This window comes from Populus euphratica, unplaced genomic scaffold, assembly GCF_000495115.2.
Source record: "Populus euphratica unplaced genomic scaffold, PopEup_1.0 scaffold225.1, whole genome shotgun sequence".
In the NCBI taxonomy this organism is placed as follows: Eukaryota; Viridiplantae; Streptophyta; class Magnoliopsida; order Malpighiales; family Salicaceae; genus Populus; species Populus euphratica.
The window spans coordinates 153,318-174,639 of record NW_011500107.1 but is presented as its reverse complement, the minus strand read 5'-3'; the positions used below and the strand labels follow the sequence as shown (position 1 = coordinate 174,639).

The 21,322-nt window shown below is 26.4% G+C and overlaps 1 protein-coding gene across 1 annotated transcript; it reads right to left on the bottom strand.

The window, feature by feature from the left end:
• Window positions 1-13,773: 13,773 nt before the first annotated feature.
• Window positions 13,774-16,068, bottom strand: LOC105109659 (probable glycerol-3-phosphate acyltransferase 3). The gene is made up of 2 exons (XM_011004431.1): window positions 15,326-16,068; window positions 13,774-14,886 (listed from the first exon to the last, which is right to left on the bottom strand). Exons 1-2 carry the CDS (start codon window positions 16,064-16,066, stop codon window positions 13,993-13,995), a joined length of 1,635 nt encoding a protein of 544 aa, XP_011002733.1. The 5' UTR covers window positions 16,067-16,068; the 3' UTR covers window positions 13,774-13,992.
• Between the last annotated feature and the right edge of the window lie 5,254 nt (window positions 16,069-21,322).

Sequence of the window (21,322 nt, the reverse complement as noted above, 5' to 3'; positions counted from 1 at the left end):
TATTTAGTGTGCATCTTGTTTTTTAAAATATTTTTTATATTTTTATATTAGTATATTAAAATTATTATAAAACACTAAAAATATAATTTTAATATTTTTTTAACCCAAACACATAAATAAATATAATTTAAAATGTAATATCAAATAAACTTTATAAAAAAAGTGAAGTTATATAGGATTTTATTGTTCATATAACTATTAAAAATACCATAATATAGTTTTTAAGTTGGTATGTAACAATTATCCTATTATGGATAAGTTAGTTAGCACATTGTTCAATCTCAAGATGGCATGTTTGAAAATAATTTCATACAAAGTTTTAAAAAAAAATTAAGGAAGGATCAGATTTTTTTAATTGTGACAAATAACATATTATCTATTACATTTAAAAAAAAAAATCAAAGAAGGGTAAGGCGGTGGCCTAACCCTTTTGATGTTTTTTTACATTCTGAAAAAAATTTAAAATTTACCAGAGTCATTTATTTTTTAATTTGACATATTCTTAAATGTTATTATAATTTTTTATTTGCATCTTAATATTTTTTAACTATTATGTATCTCAATTGAAAAAACAGTACTATAATAAATTGTTTGATTGAAATTAATTTTTTTAACTAAAATTTTTAAATTTATTTTTAACATGATTTTATTATATTTATAATTTTTTTAGTTTTCAATCACATAAAATATTAAATAAAAAACTAAAAACGTGTGGAACAAGTACTATTAAGTTAGTATTATGCACCATCTTACATTTCACTATGGATATATTGTTCACAATTTTTATTTTTTTAATTTGATCTTCAGGTTTTTTTCTATGTAATTGCATCCTTTTAGGTAAAATTCAAGAGTAATTGAAATAAATTTGTTGACTAAGAATAAAATTAAAAGACATTGGAATAAAGTAGAAAAACACTTAAAATGGATGATAATTTCAAAATTCATTCAAAACATTTAATTTAGCCCTTATAATTTATAATTACACATATTCAATCCTTAATATTTTTTTCAATTTAATTTTAGTATAAATTTATTTTTATTATTTTTTAATTCATGATTTGAAAGGGAAGAAATAGGTCACTGGATTTTGATGGTAGAGAAAAAAAATATCATTAATGCCAATTTAAACTATCAAAACAATTGATATTTCTGTCAAATAGTTTCATTTAATAAGGAGAGTTAATATTAAATGTTTTGTTTAACTTTAAATATCATGAAAAAATGTATATGAGCTTACAAAGTTTTTTTTGGGTTGATTTTAATTTTTGAGATGATTTTTTGAGTTTTTTTAGGCCATATGTAAGTTTATTGCAATTCTTAGGTTGTTTTATAGGTGAACGGGGTCAAGAATTGGTTGAAAAATATGTTCTTAGATTAAAAAAAAAAACCTTAAATCCTAATTTTCTAGCTATCATAATAAACACAATTAGATTATATGTTGCTTGATTTTTTTTCAAAAAAAAATAGGGTAGGTGACACATGTTTGCCTTAAATGCAAAAATAAATAAATAAAGACTCAAATATAGCTACTCTAATAAAATAAGACAGACAAGCTGATCTAGCTTGTGAGACCTAATAATGCTTTGCTTTTTTTTTAATTAATATATTTTTTTTATTTTTTTAAAGTTATTATTTTTATTTATATTTCAATTAATAGTACTTCTATTTTTTATTTTGTTTGTAGAGCCCTTTTTTAAATGATGTTTTTTTTTAATCATTTTCTATGTATTTAATTTTTGAAGAGATTTTTTTTATTAATCTATACTTTTTTTGATCTTTTATCTAGGTAAACTTTAATTTTTCAAATAAATTTTTTTTTAGATATTATTTATAATATTTTCAGCCTTGTAAAATTATTTTTCCTTTTATTTTACTCAATCAATTTAATATGTGTGTTTATTTTTATTATTATTTCACTAAATAAAAAATAATTAATAAATAAATTTTAAAAATACAACAAGATAAATATCCCATCTTATGAGATAAAATATTTTGATTTATATCTATCTCTTGATTTTTTTTATTTTTTTAGTTATCATTTATTTTACTCAATCAATTTAATATATGTGTTTATTTTTATTATTATTTACTTGAATAAAAAAATAACTAATAAAAAAATTTAAAAAATACAACCAGGTAAATGTCCCATCTTACGAGATAAAATATTTTAATTTATATCTATCTCTTGAATTTTTTTTTATTTCTAGTTATCATTTATGCTTCTTTTTTTTTAACACACCTAGTTATCAATTTATTTGATTATGTGTTTGCATATAAAATTTATTTTCTATAAAAACATGTCAAAAAAACTTGTATATATAATTTTCTTTTGAAAAAAATATATAGTCCATCATGAAGCGCAAATCATATAGCTAATGAACATACTATTTTGAGATTGTTTATTAACTTACTTTAACAATTATAAAATATTTTTTTAAAATAAAAATAATAATTCCACTTAAAAATATTATGCTAACTAAAATAAAAAATATATATATTAATAAAAAAATCTCTACAAGAAAAAAAATTAAAATAATTTTAGTTTTGAATTTAATGACAACACCAATAAATTTCCCAATATTATATATTTTTTGTATGCCTAAAAAAGTCTGAGCTTTCATAGCATATCACATCATGAGCATATGAAGCAATAAAAACTTTCTCTAGAGATCACCAGTTTGAGTCTCACAAATCTTAGAGTCATTGGAAATTTACATAGTTATTAACTTCAAGATCCATAAATTAGTCAAGGTACATGTAAGTTGATTCGAATCCCATGTTAATAATAATAATAATAATAATAATAACTAATAGAAACTAAATCAATATTCGAATATCTTATTAATTTTTTTCAGACAATAATTTTTTTAAAAAAAAACACAATCAATTAGAAAGGAAAATAATAGCAGGAAATTGATAAATTATCAAGATAAACAAGTCCACCACATTGGACACATTTTATAATTATACACAACCAAAGGTGCTTAGTGGCCCTCTATAAGAGCATCTTTAATGAGAAATGTTATATTAAAGAGCTAAATTGATAAAATAATTTTTTGAATAATATAAATATAACTTTTTAATTATGTACATTCCAATGGTAAAAAGATATTTAGAAAAATCAATTATATTTTAATATATTTCATGTTAAATTAATTTTAATATAATTATATAAGTAATTTAGATATTTTATGTATAATATAATTATGATGTTATTAATTATTAAAAAGTATTATAAATTGATACCACTTTTATAACAATATATTTTAAAATAACAAATAAATTTCTACATATTTAATTAAAAATGCATTACATTAAATAATAAATCAATCTAGTTAATTAAAAATTAAAACCCTTTTTTTGCATAATTTTTAACTTTTTATTTTAAAAATATGTTGTAGAAATTTAATTCAAATTAAAAATATTCATTTTCATAAGTTGTTCTTCTTTTTTAATCCTGTCTAATTCTTATTTTTCTTGATTTTATTGAATAATTATAGTTTGTTGCTCTGATATACTTTACAAGTTTTTTCCTTTTATTTTTTGTTTTAAAAATAAATTGTTGGTCAACGGCTATAAAAATAATTATTAGTTAATGATATTTTTTTACCATTTTTACAAAGAAATTTTGAAATGGCTCTTCAAAGTATAAATAACGAAAATAATTATTTATTAACCTGAGCTATTGTAATATTGTAATGAATAAATACAAAAACAAAAACTAAAAATATAATTTTTTAAATTGCATCTTCATTTAGCTTTCTCGTGAGAGATTCTCTAAGGATACCTCATCGATATGGTCTAATTTTTGTGTCTGAAAGTTGACCTGAAGGTACCATTTAACCATTAAAATCTTCCTAGTCTCGCACCATGCGCGCTAAGAGTTTGCTGGGAGAATTTCCAGCAGAATTAAGCTAAAAAGAACCAAAAGAATGGTCAGAACTAAGTTCGCTTGTCAAGTGGATAAATGCTTTAGTTTTATTTTTATGTTTTTGAAACAAAAACCAACCGCACTTCAAAAAATCTAAATTGGAAGTAATAAAATGATGATTAATTTTTTCTATTTCTTATTAAACTTTTCAATTTCCTCTCTCTCATAAGATCCATCGTTTTATCATAGTAGGAAGCCGCTGTCAATGATTTTTAATTATTTTTTAATTTTTATTATAATAATCCTAGATCTAGTGCAAGAGATTTTATATGTTTTACTTTTATTGTGCAACTTATCTGAATATTTAGTATAATAGATCTTAATATGTGTTAGTTTTATCCCACAATCTGAATTTTTTCTTATTGATGGTGGGATTTATTTTTATTATTGTGTTTGCACATCTTACATAGGTTTGTGGGCTGTAAAAGAGATTTTTTTGTCATAAATAAATATTCAGACCAGTTTATACTTATATTATCTAATTTATTGAGGTTTTAAAGTTAATTATCAGGTAAGTCTCTAACAATCCTGATATTTGTGGCACTCGAATTAATGATATTTAAGAAGCAAACTTAAAATCTGATTGATTAAAATAAATCCCTTAAAATTTATAAGAAAGATTTCTTAATGATAATTGAAAAATAATATCAAATTTATTAATTAAAAAAGAATAACTAATGAATTTAAATGAAAACTAATATGCTTTTACTGAAGAGAGAAATTTGATTTTCTCCCAACTTCAAATTGTTTTTCAATTTTCTTTGTAAGAATTTCATTTATTTGCTTTTAGTGTCCACATGTTATTTTCTGGACCCCTATTATTCTTTGTTATTTTGTATTCACTTATACACCTTTAGTATGACTTCAATTTATCATATAATGTTAGAAGTCTTCATTTTTTCATATTAATACAAATTCTATCTCTTTTTTAAGAGAAAAAGTTTTGAATTCAAATTATTTAGAGTAGAAAACTAGCTCTCGGATCTAGATACTAAAGAAAACACAACTAAATTATGTTTATAATCTAATCATTAATTTCAAATACAAATGTTTTAGACCAGCAGAGAGAATAAAAAAGAATTAAAGAATTAATTTTTTATCATGCATTAATATATTCATTAAATTTCAATGAACTTAATCATTTTAGGTTTAGACAATACCAGCCATGCACCTGCACTAGCTGCTAGACCTTTTTTCCGTTGAAAATAATGTTCATGGAGCACAGATATATTTTAAAGAAGAAACAAATTATGGCTTGAGTCATTGACCGAAGTAAATTAAATAAATTGATTTTATTTTAATTAGATAATTAAAAAATTGATAATGATAACAAATGAACCAATTTTTAAAAAAAATAATAATGATAACCTCAAAAAAAATATCTTTATAAAGGAAGGATAAATAATGCAGATCAATTCTTAATTTATAGAATACAAAAGAAAAAAATTAGATAAAAAAGAATAAAAAAATGAGTCAATTAGAGTTATTATGACAAATTTCTAATTCAAAGAATAAAATATAAGGTAATTTAAGTTAATTTGTCAAACTCACAATCTAATTGTAAAATCAGGATAAACTGGTAAAAAAGATATAAAAATCACAAAGATAAAAACAAAATAATCTTTAAAAAAATAAAAAAAAAATAATATTAATCCACATTAACATTTCAAACTCGTGACCAGGAACATTAAACTGGAAACATTCTATTTAGAAAAATTACAAAGTTTAATTTTTAACTAATTAACTATTGAAGAATTATAAAAAAATAATATCAATTACATAAAAGGATCTAAAAAAACTAAAAAATGAGGATGAAAATTAAAATATAAAATAATTTTTTTATTAAATAGAAAAATTAAAAATAAAAATTAATTAAACAAAAGGATAAAAAAGAATTAAAAGAATGAGGGTTAAGATTGAAATTAAAAAATAAAAATTATTTTTTATTGCAATGTGAAATTAAAAAGAAAAATCAATTCAACAAATGATCAAAAATATAATCAAAATAATGAGTATATAATTGAAAAAAATAAAAAGATAAAAATAAAAATAAATAATTGTTATAAAAAAATCAAGAATAAAAAATAAAAAATAAAAAATTAAAATTAACATACCAACAATAAAAATAATCAAAATATATTTAAATTTTTTTTAAAAAAAATCAACATATGGTAAACCAAACCGCTGCTATTAACATGCGCTGGAGAAAAAACAAGACGAGTTTTCAGTAACAAATAAAAGGATATTTTTGGAGAGATTAGTCTTAAAGATACTAGAAGAAAAATTACTGTGAACTAAAATCTTAAAGCTATTAGTAGAAAAATTACTGTGAACTAAAATATTAAAGCTATTTATTATAATAATATAACAACAAAATTGCTCTTAAGCTATAGTTTTTGAATCATGCATTAGGGCAAGATAACCTTTTTAGCATGATAAAATTATTATTTTTAAATTATGTGGGGATAGATTGTTTTTTTCCTCTCTTTTTTCACAATAAAAGTATTTAGTCCCCCAAAAAACTGAAAAGAAATAAACTTACATTAAGGTTTTTTTAAAAAAAAAATTCAAAATTTACTCAATTGTCTTATAGGGACTTTTCATCATTTTATTATAGTTTTTTTGGTTAATATAAAGATGATTTAAAGGCATTTTGATATTTTAATAAATATTAAATATTTTTTTAAAAATAAATTTACTTGATCATGTGGTGTCCACGCCAACAAATAGGTTGCTCGTGTAGGGCCACTCGATGACCATATACTAGTTTTACAGCGGCACTTGAAATTTTATCAGTATCTCTTTATATGACACCAATAACTTTTATTTTTTTTTCTCATTCTTTTTTTTTATCCTTTTGATTTTCATGTTCGTCCCTTACAAATTTTAAAGTAGTTTAATTTATTTCTCCTTCAAATTTAACCTTTATTTTTTTAATTAATATTTGTCTTATTTTGAATAATTTATAGAATTTGAATTCCTTTTTAATTTCATCCTCATTCAATATTTTCATCTTTCAAATATGATCCTTATTCTTTTGATTGCTATTTGTTTTATTTGAGATGACATCTTAAATTGATTTTGTTTTGAATTTTCATCTTTCATAAGTTTTATTTCCTATCAAATTTGATCATCATTCTTTTTATTGCTATTTTTTTTTTAATTTTATTTTTCAACATTAAATTGATTGTGAATTAAGCTTCTTGAATAAGCCCGGGTCTAGGATTTAATGAGTTGCGAGTTTTAAAGATTAACTCAATTTAGAAGATTTAATCAAATTTGCTTGATGTTTTTTCTTTTTCCTTTTCTTTGGGCTCATGTTTTTTAAGTTTTACCATTTAACATTTATTCAATTAGAGATTGAGAACTTTTATTTTTATTTATTTGTTTTATGTTGAATTTTTTACTAATTTTAAAAATAGCTTGGTTATCTCGTGTATTTTTATTTATTGTTCTTTATTGAGTTTTCTTAAAACATTTTTTTAAATGATTGTTTTTTAATTTTATTATTCAATATTGAATTGGTTGAGAATTAAAATTTTTAATTTAGTCCGGATCTAAGATTTCATGGGTTGTGAATTTGAGATGTTAACTCATGTTTAGGACATTCACCCAGTTTTACTTGGTTATTTTTTTATTTAAGCTCATTTTTTTTCAATCTTATCCTTTCATATTTATATTATTAGCGATTAGGCTTCATCTTTTGTTGAATTCTCTTCCGCTAAGTTTTTTTTTTAAATTTTATTTATCAATAAATTGGCTAGGAATCAAAATATTTAATTCAACTAGAGTTTAGGATTTTAAAGGTTGTGATTTTGAGACAGGAGCTCAAGTTTTAGAGGTTCTTCTGAGTTTGATTAATTTTTTTTTTTTTAAGTTCATATTTCTTTCAGTTTTAGAGGTTCTTCTGAGTTTGATTAATTTTTTTTTTTTAAGTTCATGTTTCTTTCAACCTTATCCTTTAACATTATATTAATAGGATTACGCTTTGTTCTTTGTTGAATTCTCTTATGCTAAGTTTTAAAACTGATTTTTTTTTTAATTTCATCCTTCAATAAATTGGTTAGGAATAGAAATATTTAATTCAGCTCGGGTATAGAATTTCAGGGGTTGCGAGTTTGAGACATTAGCTCTAGTTTAGGAGGTTCACCCCATTTTGTTAGTTTTTTTTATTTTTTTAATCTCATGTTTTTTTTTTAGTCTTATCATTTAATATTTATATTATTAGCCATTAGACTCTTTTTTTTATTTGCTTTATTATGTTTTTTTGTGAATTTTTAAAATGACTCGGGTTATCTTAAGTTTTTTATTTGTTATGCTTTGTATTTTACTTTGGGAAATTTGTAAATCAATATTTGTTTTTCTAATATTATCATTTAACATTATATCAACTAAGAATTAGTTTTCTTTTTAGTTTAATCCTTTAAATTTGAGGTTTTTTTTTTGTTAATAAGCTTCATGATTTTCTTTGATTTTCTTTATGTTCGTTTGTCATGGTCATGTCATTTATACCTCGAGTTTGATAGGTTGACATGAGTTGGCTCATGTTATTTTAGGGTCACTTTTTTTAAAATTTAATAGTTTTTATGTTTCTCTTTCAACATTAGATTCTTTTTGAATTAAGCTTTGCATTGTTTTTTGGTTTGCTTTCTTTTGATTTATTTTATTCGTATGATCCCGATCATAGAGTTTGGTTGACTTACCTATTTTGTTGAGAGTTTTTTTATTTTTTTTTAATTACATCATTCTATGTTGGGTTTGTTTTGAATCAAACTTTGAATTTTTTACTTGCTTTCTATTGACTTATTCCAATCTCATGACTCAACTTGTATATTTGACATCCTTGCTTAGATCGGCTCAAGTTAAATGTTTTTTTTTTTAAGTTTTGTTATTCCACAGTTGATTGGATGAAATCATAGCTTCTTCATCTTTTTTGTTTTGATAATTGTTTTTTTTTTTATTTTTCAAAGTTTTCATGATTCTTTATATTTAAATAAGTTAATTTACTTTAATTTTTTATTCTTTTTCAAGTGAGTTTTTTTTTTTTATTTCTAAGGGGCATGTGACTTGTCATCTACCCCTAACTTTTTTGAAAAAAAAAAATAAGCAAGTGATGCATTGCTTTCTATGGTAAATGACACATCACTTGCTTTTTCCCAAATTCAGATTACTATGATGGCTATAAAATCACGAGACAAGATTGTTACCTGAAAACTTATTTTTCAACTTATTTCAATATAAAATTTAACCCAAATACTTCATACACTTTGATAAAACTGTATATTGCCTAAAATAACCTAAAAAATCGGTTCAAGGATCCAAAATCAACTAAAAATAAAAAATCTGAACTCATCTCTACCAATATTTTAGGTAATGGGAAAGACAAATAAAACCAAATGAGACTTCCATCATTGAATAAAATCCATTAATACTAACATCGATTTTTTTCATGGGCTAAATTAGTGTCAATTGAGACTTTTTTCCTCAACCACCTTAATTCAACTACTCTTTCTCTTCTTTTTCAAACTAGAAACTAAAAAGTGAGAAGTTTTCTTAAATTAAAACGTAAATTTTTTTCTTAAACTAGACTTTCTTTTTCCTTGTGCATTCTCTATAAAAAATATAGAAAACTTTAAACCATACTTTTTATATAAAAAAACCAAAAACATTTCTAAAAAATGTATTATGTCATTAAAAGATTTTTTATTGATAACTTTTTTAATGAAATGTGATCACTCTAATTTATTATTATATTATATATAAAGCTAAAGCATACGGGGATATCAATGTTCATCAAGACTCATTGCACTGTGAATTGTAATAATGCTAAAAAAAGCATTGTTCACTAAGACTCATTGCACTGTGGATTGCATAATTTGTGGGGGTATTATGTGTTGCAGCTTCAGAAACAAACACTTAGCTCAAAGGCAGTCCATTCCCAGCTATAAAAGTTTCAATGCTGCAAAGGGGACGAGTTGCGCCCTAAGCTGCGGACACCTGACGCTTGGGTTGTCATGCCCTAGTGTTAGGGCCATACCCGTGAGCTAGTTGCACAACCAAGCTAGTGGGGTTTGTTGGCAAGACCTCTTTCTATTGGGTCAAGTGTCGAAACTCAATTGTCTTGGGTTCGGACACAAACCCAAAGCCCAAAACAAACACTCATGTGCCCGCCCATGGAAGGACCCAAACCGCAACCTCTTTAGGTTCGACCATGAATCTATCCCCCAATCCTCTTGGCTCATAATAGTAGGGACCCACACCTAAAAGCCCTTGGGTTAGTACATAGACCCAACCCTCAAACCCTTTGGTTCGCGCTCCGACCCCACCCCACCCCCAACCCCTTTGAGGTCCGCACTGGGAAGGACCCAACCCCTAACTCTATTGGGTCTGCACTCCGACCCAAACCAAACCTATTTGGGTTATGGATAGGGCAGGGCTCACACCCAAACCCATTTAGGTTGGACCCTGACCTCGTCACACCCAAACTCATTTAGGTTGGACCCTGACCTCGTACCTAACCTTGCTTGGGTCATGGAAAAAGCCTCGAGTGGCTATAGTAGCCCCAATGCCACATGATGCTAGGTTAGCCCCAGTGTCACGTGGCGCACGGGCAACCCAAGCACCGAGTTTCCACTTCTCATTATTATTATAGTATTATTGCTTATAATAAAAATACTAATATTTATACCACAACTAATAATATTTTTACTATTCATGCTATTAATTATAAATAGAATAATCATATTTAAAGTACAAATAATACTATATTGTACATGAATATTGTAAATCTCAGGCGCCACATGGCAGACCCGAGTGCTAATACGCAGGGGCTGACCTGAGCACCATCTGGTGCTCGTGTCATGGCAAAAGCCCTACTTGGCTATTGCAACCTTAACGCCACGTGGTGCTAGGTTAGCCTCAGTGCCAGGTTTCTGCTTCTCATTGTTATTATAATATTATTATTTCTAATAAAAATACTAATATTTATACTATAACTAATAATATTTTTACTATTCATGCTATTAATTATAAATAAAATAATAATATTTATAGCAAAAATAATACTATTTTTATATGAATATTTAAAAATTTAATAAAAATAATAATATTTTTAACATAAATACTATTCATTATAATAAAATAATAATATTTGTAACACCAATTATACTAGTTGTAAGAGCAATACTTTTAATTATAAGAAAAATTAAAATATTTATAACGCAAATTATACTATTTTTACTATTAATATTTTTAATTATAATAAAAAATAAAATATGTAAAATCCTTTATCAAGACCCAATATAAAGGGATTATAATGCTGGACTCAAGATAATCGGGTCCTGCTTTAGATCCAAAATAATCAAGCCCTATACCATGACCTAAATGAGTTAGCTCACCCCAAGACTCTCATCGCCACATGGCACTTGGGTTTGTATATGGGGTTGGAGTGTCGTGGCTCACCCAAGCACTCTTAAACACCATATTGCGCTCGATTTTGATTGCTAGGGAGGGGTCGTCCTAGTGCCATGTGGTGCTAGGACAGTGCAAAACCCATTAAGCTGGGGTATGATGCCATACCCAAGATAATTGGACCCTTCATCAAACCCAAGATAATTGGGTCCTTTGCCATAACCTAAATGTGTTGGCTCACCCCAAGCTATCCCCATCGCCACGTGGTGCTCGGGTCTGTACATGGGGTTGGCGCACCTTGGCTTACCCAAGCTCTCCCAAGCACTACTTGGCGCTCGATTCTGATTGCTAGTGAAGGGTCACCCTAGCACCACGTGGTGCAAGGGCAGACCAAGCACCATGTGGTGTAGTGTCCACTTTTTATTGTTATTATAATATTATTACTTATAATAAAAATAGTATTATTTGTCTTATAATTATTTTTATTTTTATTATGATTAAAAGTATTAATATTAAAAATTATATTATTTGTGTTATAATTATTTTTATTTTTATTATAATTAAAAGTTTGTAGGTCTGGACGCACCAATACCCAACTCCAAGTTTGGACGCGTTCACGCCCACCTGTCCACACCCACCTTGAAGTTGGGTCTGAATGCGTCACCGCCCAACCTCAAGTTAGGTCTTTTCTCATAAAATATTATTGATTGCTACAAATCATTATATTTAGTCTCTAAGTTTTTTATCACCAACATAACTTCTTCTTTTTTTTATATAATGGAATATTGATTCCATCACACCTTTAGTTTCTATTAATTATCTAAAACTGGTTTGCAATTATAATGCTATCAAGAATATTTGTTTCACAGCTCGTGGTAACGCACGGGCATGACATCTCATTTGGTTGTTATACAATGAAGGTGGGCTACGATGCTTAACAAACTTTTAATAAAAGAAAAAACACTAGGGTCTCGTTTGTTTGTTGGAAAGTAGTTTTTTTTTGGGAAGTGAATTCCGAGTGAATTATTTTTTTAAGTTTGGTAGTGAAATGAAAAATAAGTTGGAAAACACTTTTCAATATTTGGTTATGTCATGGAAAAGAAGCTGAAAAATAAATTAATAATGTTTTAATTTTTTCAAGTTTATTACAATAATGAGGAACAAATCTTAAAAATTAATTAGCAAATAATAATAATTTTAAATTTTTTACAACTTATCAAAAAATATTTTCTATCTAAATTTTTTAGGAAAACACTTTCCTGAAAACCAAGATAAATATTTTTTAACTTGAAAATATTTTCTATTAACCAACTTTTTTAATGAAAAATAAATACAGAAAAATTTTAAAAATAATTTTTTACTTTTCAGCAAACAAACACAGTCTAGTTATTTTGCCAGATTAGTAGATGAAAATTTCCTATTAAAAAAATAAAAAAAAAGAAATATATGGAAACTCTTGGTAAACAAAATAAAGCAGCACGATAGTTAACATAGTTATTACTACGTTAGTTGTCTGCGCTAGAATGAAGGCTAGGAAAAAAAAATTGATGTAAAAGAAAATATTAGGGGTAGAAATATCTTAGACCAAGTCATTACTTTAATTAATAAAGTTAAATAATATTTAAATCATATAAATTATATTTTATATACTAAAAAAACTTGGGGTGCAACCATCATCTCTCTCTCTTTCTTTTTTAAATTTTATTTTAGATTTATTTTTATAAATTATTTAGTTTGATTTCTTTAAAGTTATTATAGTCTTAAAAAAATATCTCAATATTTGATTTATGCTCGATTTTACAATAATCTATTTTTTATTATTATATAATTAAGTAAAAAAATATTTATAAAAAAAAGTTCTCAAACCTAGTAAAATTCATCACCTAACATAGATTTTGTAAGTTATATTATAAAGTTCGAATCATTTAAATATATCATCATCTTAATATTATATAAAAAAATCATATTGAAATTTGTAAGTTAAACTACATTTTTTACCAATCATCTGGGTTGGCTTTGAATCTCCTAAGTTTACTGAATCATATTAAAATAATTTTTATATAATTTAATTTAATTCTAAACTAGACAAAAAATCAAGTAAGTTTTTTTTAAATTAACCTATTAAATCAGATTTAATAATAATACCAAATAACTCTTTATAACATAAATATATTTTAATAATAATTTCAAATAACTCTTTATAATCTAAATATGTTTTCTTACGCTTTTTTTTTTTTTTTAATTTGTGCCATAGTGTAGTGTTAACCTATGAACTTAGTAATCACTCAAATTATCTCACAAGAACAACTTTAGAGTTTGATTCTAGTAACATGGATGTTCTAACATATAGTTACATCATTCTAACATGTCACATGGATGTTCTAACATATAGTTACATCCTGTCCAAAACTTAAGCGAGACCAATCTGCCCCCAACAATAAACAAATAGAGTGATTTAATAAAGGCACATCATATGACATTAGCCTGATGTTTTACAGATGGCTATAGAAAATGAAAACAAAAACTAACTAAAATAAACAAATAGAGTGCCACCTATCTGCCCACAACAATAAAACAATTCAATGGTGCCCTTGACATACAACAAATTTGAACGTTCTCGACGCTCAAATCTGGCTAGGAAAATTTGGATTTCACCGTTGGCTGCAAGTTATGCCTTCATTGCCAGCTAAAATCAAGTACTTGTCTCTTCTTGTAAGCTTGGTGCACTCAAAGGTCAATGCCTTGCCAATCTCACCCTGCACGTAATTGGCAACATCAAATCTTGATTTATCACTGTCCTGGCATGTGGAAAGTCCAGATACGCCGTCGAGCAACTGAATAGTGTAACTTGGTCGAGGGTTCATGAGGAAGAAAAGGGGGTCTAGACACTTGAGCCCACCGGCAGTTGTGCCATGAAACATGCTCACATGCGTGTCCAAAGCCACAGGCACTATGTCATCGCTCATCTCAGCAAACAACGGGCTAAATCTCAAGAGGTAGGGCTCTCTACATGTGGTACCTTCTGGGCAGACCACAAGATCCCCTTGGTTTAACAGTCTCTCCATCATCTTTGCATCTTGTTCACGATCACGAGTTAAGCGAACGGTCCTGATTGGTGACAGTATCTCCGATAATCTGCTAAGGCTGTATGTGACAGCAGTGAAATTTTTCTTTAATGCGAAAGAAAGGTACAGAGGATCTAGTAATGTTCTGTGATTGCAGACATAAAGGAGGCCTTTTTTGGATTCATTTTCTTTTGAGCTTCGAAGCACTGAAGGAGACAATTTGGGTTTTGATATCGCTACTTTAACCCCAGTGAAAGTCAGTATGGGAATGGACATGCTGTATGGAAGAGTTAAAGCCACAGCGGCCCTAATCAAGGCAAGGACGAAGCCAAAAGGGACCCACATGAATAATGCTAGAGTGGCCAGTGGGGTTGGTCTTAGGGCAAGTCTACCGTCGTGGAAAATAAGGGCTTTAGGGTATCTGTCTCTTGGGAGGTGTTGCCAGCTTCTCTTGTCTACCCTTCTGACCAAGTAAATCTCCTGTTGTGAGAAAGCAAGAAAGCAGCATTAAGGACGAGAAATTCAGAGTAGTCAAGCAAGGAAGCGAAAAAAAATGTAACCAGCAGAAATTTCAAGTAGTTATTTTCAATTTTCCTTCATAAACGAGTCTCAAAGTTGAAAAGTAAATAAAAATGTACGAAAGAATAAAGGAAATGTTAAAGAATGAACAATATTATCATCAAATCAATGCTTCTTTATTATATATAAATAAAGAAACAATTGATTGTCCCTTTCCGTTAATTGTTAATAAAATATATTCTCAAAACATGCATATATAGGCAAATATTACTTAACAAAGGACTCAATTGCTTATATACACAAGGAAAATGCAGGAAAATGTTGGTTTACGGCTCAAGAAAAAAAAGAAGAAGAAAGGATATTTATATATATGAAGATGTTCGGAAAAAGAAAAGCTCACCTTGCAATGGGAAAATAAAGGATGATCAAGAGAGCTATTTAACTGACTAATGCCAATGATATCATGGCTAATAACACTATCCTTTCCGAGTATCTCCTCCAAGTTTAGCATTTCTTTCTTCTTCTCTTCCAAGAGTCCCAAAAAATACCCACAGCCCGTCTTTAGCTCCCTCCCAACAACACAGTTAACATCCAAGTAGTCTCTCAGGAAACTTTCAATCATGACTTGAGGGAAGTGATCACTCACGGCCACTTTCCTCCCTCCTCTTTTCAATTCCTCAAATGCCTCCAACCCAACATCCTCTAAGAAAAACTTCGGCAAAACAGCACTTCCAACCCTTAAGCTCTCCTTTTTTATCCCGAAGAAGCAAACCATTACCATTATCTTTAAGCCCATATCTTGACCTACTAAGCAAATAAATGGGTATAACAGAAAGAGAATAAGGGCCCTTAATAAGCTTCCAGCTTCAAAAGCCACAAGCATAAAGTAAGGAAACAAAGAGTATGATTTCAGCAAAGTTCCTTCCACATTAAACACCATTGTTTTGGCTGACAAGTCTGATCTAAAAGAAAGAGAAGCATACTTCTGGTATTTGCCATGGGCTGCATGGACATTGCTCAAACTTCTTTGCAGACCTTTTGGGTTCCTGAACTGTCTAGAGATAATGCGAAAGAAAAAGAAGAAGAGGCTTTGGAAGAAAAACGCCCCTGGAAACATTTTTTCAGACTTCAAAGTGCCCATATCGCTGGGGGTGTTGTGCATGGTGTCTGCTCTTGTTAGAACCATCCTTGATTTATATTGTAGCGGGTATAATAGAGCCCTTGCAACTTCTTATTATTACAAGCATGCCATTACCTTTGGGAACTTTACCACCTAGCCAGCTTCCGTTATTTCCCGTACAGTGTGCTTGAGCCCATGCGACTCCTCATAAAGCGTATTTTTGAAAACAAAATAAATAAATAATAATAAATAAACGACAGCACAACACGGTGACGAACTGTACCAAGGTACCAAAATAGAAAAACACAACACGGTTCATATTAATAACTCAAGACCGCGTCGTCACTTGAACACCAAATAGGAATATAGGATAATCTTTTTTATTTTTTCTTTTCCGAGATAATAAATTGAGGATTAATATATAATTTTTATATTTATTAGAGCTGATTAATGTTACTGATTTGAATTATGCTAAGAGATAATTATGGATTTTAGATGATTAGTTTAGCACTCATCTTGATAGCTTTTGATTTAAAAGTAAATAATTCATTTATGATCTTAATATAAAAAACTATAAATTATCTAGATAATAATAACTAATGAACAATAACGAAGAAGATTTGAATTAGATATCGTTTTTTGAGAAAAACAAATGCTTCAAAAAATATTAATTATTAATTATCTATTGTATTCTAAAAATAAAACCTATGCATGCTCTATACAATTAAGCTTTTTCTTTGGGATGATTGGCCAATTAAAATTTAGAATTTTCATCCACGTATGGTAGATGGAAATCTTGAAAATAGGGGAGATGATGATCTACAGATTGGACCGAATCTCTCTTCAAATATATATAGGAGGGCCCATCCATATTGGGAAGGGAAGCTTCACGTAGCGGGACCGTTTCTCTGGACCATTGCAATCAAACAAGAAACTTATCAATGAATAGAGGGTTGGTGTTTATAATTTTGATAGTTGTTGCTGTTTTTAATTATTTTTTTTTTTAGAAATAGTTGGTGCCCAGGAGATCTTATTAGTTATATTTTGGGCTAAAATATAAAGAGAAAATAAAAGACAAAATCCATGATAGATCAAAAATGATAAAAATATCTTTACTTAAGATTTTTTTTTATAGTTGTATCTATATTTTTTTAAAATGAACTTCAAAGATAATTAATAGGATTTTCATGTGGATTAGTTTAGTGTACATGTTTTATTATAAATATTTATATATTAGTTTTAAATATCCTTTCTATCTAAACTTATCATAATAGTTATTTTTTTTATAAAAAAATAATATAATATGTACTAGTCTCTAAAACTCTAATGAATATTAGGTATTTAAGAGAATATCGATTAAGAATATTTTAGGAACAATGTTGTAATGCAATATAAATCTCATAATCATAACGACTTTATAATTTCATTAATAAAATATTTTTATCATATGAACTTTATCTTTATTATAAATTTATTAATTTAATATTATATGAATATTAAAGATAAATTAAATTTTTATTAATAATAAATATATATTTATATGAGTATAATAATGTTACATATAACCAATTAATTAGTTACAATACATATTAAATTAATATATATAGTGAATTATATTAAACTAAATTTTTATCTTGTTGAACGGAGGACTCATGATGTGTTAATTTAATTTGATCTTTATTTTCTATAAAGAAAAAAAATTAAGTTAAATATTGGAAATCAATCTTTTTAAATATTTAGTATATTGAAAATGAAAATATATTTTAAAAATATTATGCATGTAAATGCCTCATATTAACTACTCTCATTCTTCACCCTTAATTAAGATAAAAGTCTAGCTCATGAGCAAATGTTTTCAAAAATAAGTTAAAGGAGTGATGTGGTAGTTAAATATGTATTTTTTGTTACTTGATTTTCTAAGTTCAAATATGAGATTAGCACTCAGATGAATTTATTAAATTTTACTGAAAGTATTAGATTAACATAAAAGAATACGCTCTTAATATCGTCTAAGACAATTAGTGTTAAAATACTCTTTGCAATCGGTCATTTACAAAAGTATCTCTCCCTCCCTTTCTTGACCATATTTCATCTTCTTCGGATTAATGATATTTTTTTTAACTCCAAATCACAACTAATAATACTCTTTAAAATAATTAATTAAGACAATTACTTGACATCAATCTCTCTCTTTTTTATTAACAAACCCTTTCTTAAAAAAAAACAAAAAACAAAAAACCCGCCCTTCAAAACATGAGAAATTATCTATAATCACAACACTCGTATATAACCATTATTTGTCAGTTGCCAAAATTAGTCTATTGACATAAATGATAAAGAAAACATTAAGGTTCGTATATTTTTTTTTTATTGCTTCATGGAATGTTTGATTCAACAAAATACTCGAGTGTATATAGAAATTAATAGCAGTTACATTGATGTCAGCCAAATAAAGAATTAAAAAAATTAGTAAAAAATGTGTTTTAAAAAAAAAAAGTGTTTAAAGAGGCATTCTTTTATGGAATGCCATTTTGTTTATAATTACATGAAATACTAAATTTTATTCATAATTAGTTGAATATTTATTTATTATTAAGTTTATTTTAATTCTGTTTGATTATTGTCTTGAGATAAAAAAAAAATGTTATCATGTCTTTTATGTTTTGAATCAATATAAATTCATTCTAAAATTATTTCAAAAATAGATTTATTTTATATTTTATATTTTTGTTTTTTCTCTTTAACTAATTTTTTTTTATTTTTTTTTTATTTTAGTACACTAATAAACACAATTTTAGGAATGACATGTGCATATGAATTTTGTTTATTTAATTTGATAGCTAAGGTTTGGTGGAAATTCATATAGACTCCATTTGTTTAGGAATTATTAACCAATCAATTTTAAAATATATTGTCAGAAAATAAGTTGAACACAATTGGAAAATCAAGGCTTTTGATTTTTTTTAAAAAAATTAACAACACAACATTGCCAAGACTTTTAGTAGGATTATCATTGAAGTGTAATAGTAAATTTCCTAAGCATAATTACAATTAAAAAATTGTAGTTGTTAAAATTCGAATTTTAGTTAAAATCTATTGAAGTGTAGAATCTGCTAGTATTGTACTTGTAGACAACTGAATTTAATTAACTCCTAATAAATTTAATTATATAATGATATCAGTGAGTGGCAAACAACATCACCATGCTATTTCAACTTTTTATTTATTATTTATTTGAAATTTCCTAACCGGATATTCTAATTTGTCACTCCATGCAGGATGAATAGTATTTCCGTATAGATGGCTCTCGTTGACTCCTCCCAGATTAGTGTGCTTCAAAGAGGGACAAGGTAAACTCTCTTGGCACCCAGGACAGGTCGTGCATGGCACGTAGGACTTCACATGTCTCCGTGGCAAGGGACCCCGTCAAGCTCGCGGAACTTCTTGTCCAAATAATTGTACTTTCAATCCACTCCTTGTCGGAAATTTTAAATGCGTAGAATTATTCACTTGACAACAAAACTAGTCCGAACCATCTAATTGTTTAAAAGTATAGTTAGCCTGCATTTGTTTTTCACCTGTTTTTATATTTATGATGAAATAAATATAATAAATTAAATTGTATTTTATACTGTGAGGTCTATTAAAAAATTAAATTTGAAACATAGTTTATATACAACAATTTTTATATATTTTTTAACCGAATTTTATAAAATCCTGTTTATTTTTATATTTCAAAAGCGTTTTAAAAAAATTACTTCAAATTGATATATTTTTTTATTTTTAAATTATTTTGATGCGCTAATATCAAAAATAATTTTTTAAAATAAAAAAATATATAAAAAAATTTAACCATAAAAAATATATAAAAGTATTATTTTGATACATTTTCAAGTAAAAAATACTTTGAAAAGAAACCGTAACCATACTTCTACCGAACATTTGATACATATTTTTTGTTACACATAAATTTCAACCATAATTTTTATCAAATATGTATCTAAATCCAACTAACTGTACTTTTTTTAAAACTTATTTTTTTTTAAACTACAATCACAAAAACTACCTAAAAAATAAACATACTCTTATTAAATCTAGCTTGACGATTGATTCAGTCAAGAAGTTGGGTTTTAGGTTATATAGATTGAGTTGAATCAACCTGAAAAAATTAAAAAAATATATTTAAGATTTTAATATCTCATATAAAAAAGTTCAAAAATATTTGTGTATATAATTTATATATATAGTTATCCTATAAAAAAATTAAAAAAAATAATTCCTGTGAATGGAGGCTATATATATATATATATAGCCATCTCATATGAGTATATAGGCAATAAATATAGTTATCCTACATGAAAAGTTTAAGAAATATTTCTTGGGGATATATGTTATAAATATAGTTATCTTACATGAAAAAGTTAAGAAACATTTTATGAGGATGTAGGTTATAAAAAAATATGTGAAGTAAAATATTCACAAAATAACTTTATATTTTATAGATTTATAAAAAAACTATAAAAAATGGGTCATAACAGAATTATTTTGGGTCACTCGGGCTTCTAGGCAACCCGCCCGAGCTTATTAGGTTTTATATCTATGTTTTAAAGTAGTCCTCATTATACTGGGATGTGTGAATATAGTTATTAAATTTAGTTTGATGGTTGATTTAATTAAAGAATTGGATTTTTAATTATATAGATTAACTTAAATCAATTTAAAATTTTTTTAAAAATATATTTAAGGTTTTAATATCTCACATAAAAAAGTTAAGAAGCATTCAATTCAATGTGTATATAATTTATATATATAGTTATCTCATAAAAAAATTAAAACTCAATTCATGTAAATAAAGGCTACATGCTTATATATACAGCTATCTCACATGGGTATATAAGTTATAAATATAGTCACCCTAAATGAAGAAGTTAAGAAATGTTTCCACGAGGATGTAGGTTATAAATATAACTATCCTATATAAAAAAAATTAAGAAATATTTTATGGGAATGCATGTTATAAAAAAAATATATGAAATTAAATATTCACAAATTAACTTTATAATTTGTAGATTTATAAAAAAATTATATTAAAAAATAAATCTCACCAGAATTATATTAAATTGCTCAAGTCCAAGTTAATCCATTTAGGCATGCTAGGTTTTATACATATGGTTTAAAAAGTAGTCATTATATTGAGATGCGTAAATATATGATTGGGACACATGCTTCTTTTTTTTTCACTAGCTTATGCTTTTAAGCAATATGCATTTTTTATGA

Coding starts and splice junctions, on each gene's coding strand:
- LOC105109659 (XM_011004431.1), bottom strand. CDS start 16,066: ATGGGCACTTTGAAGTCTGAAAAAATGTTTCCAGGGGCGTTTTTCTTC. Junction 14,887..15,325: donor CTTTATTTTCCCATTGCAAG/GTGAGCTTTTCT, acceptor TTCTCACAACAG/GAGATTTACTTGGTCAGAAG.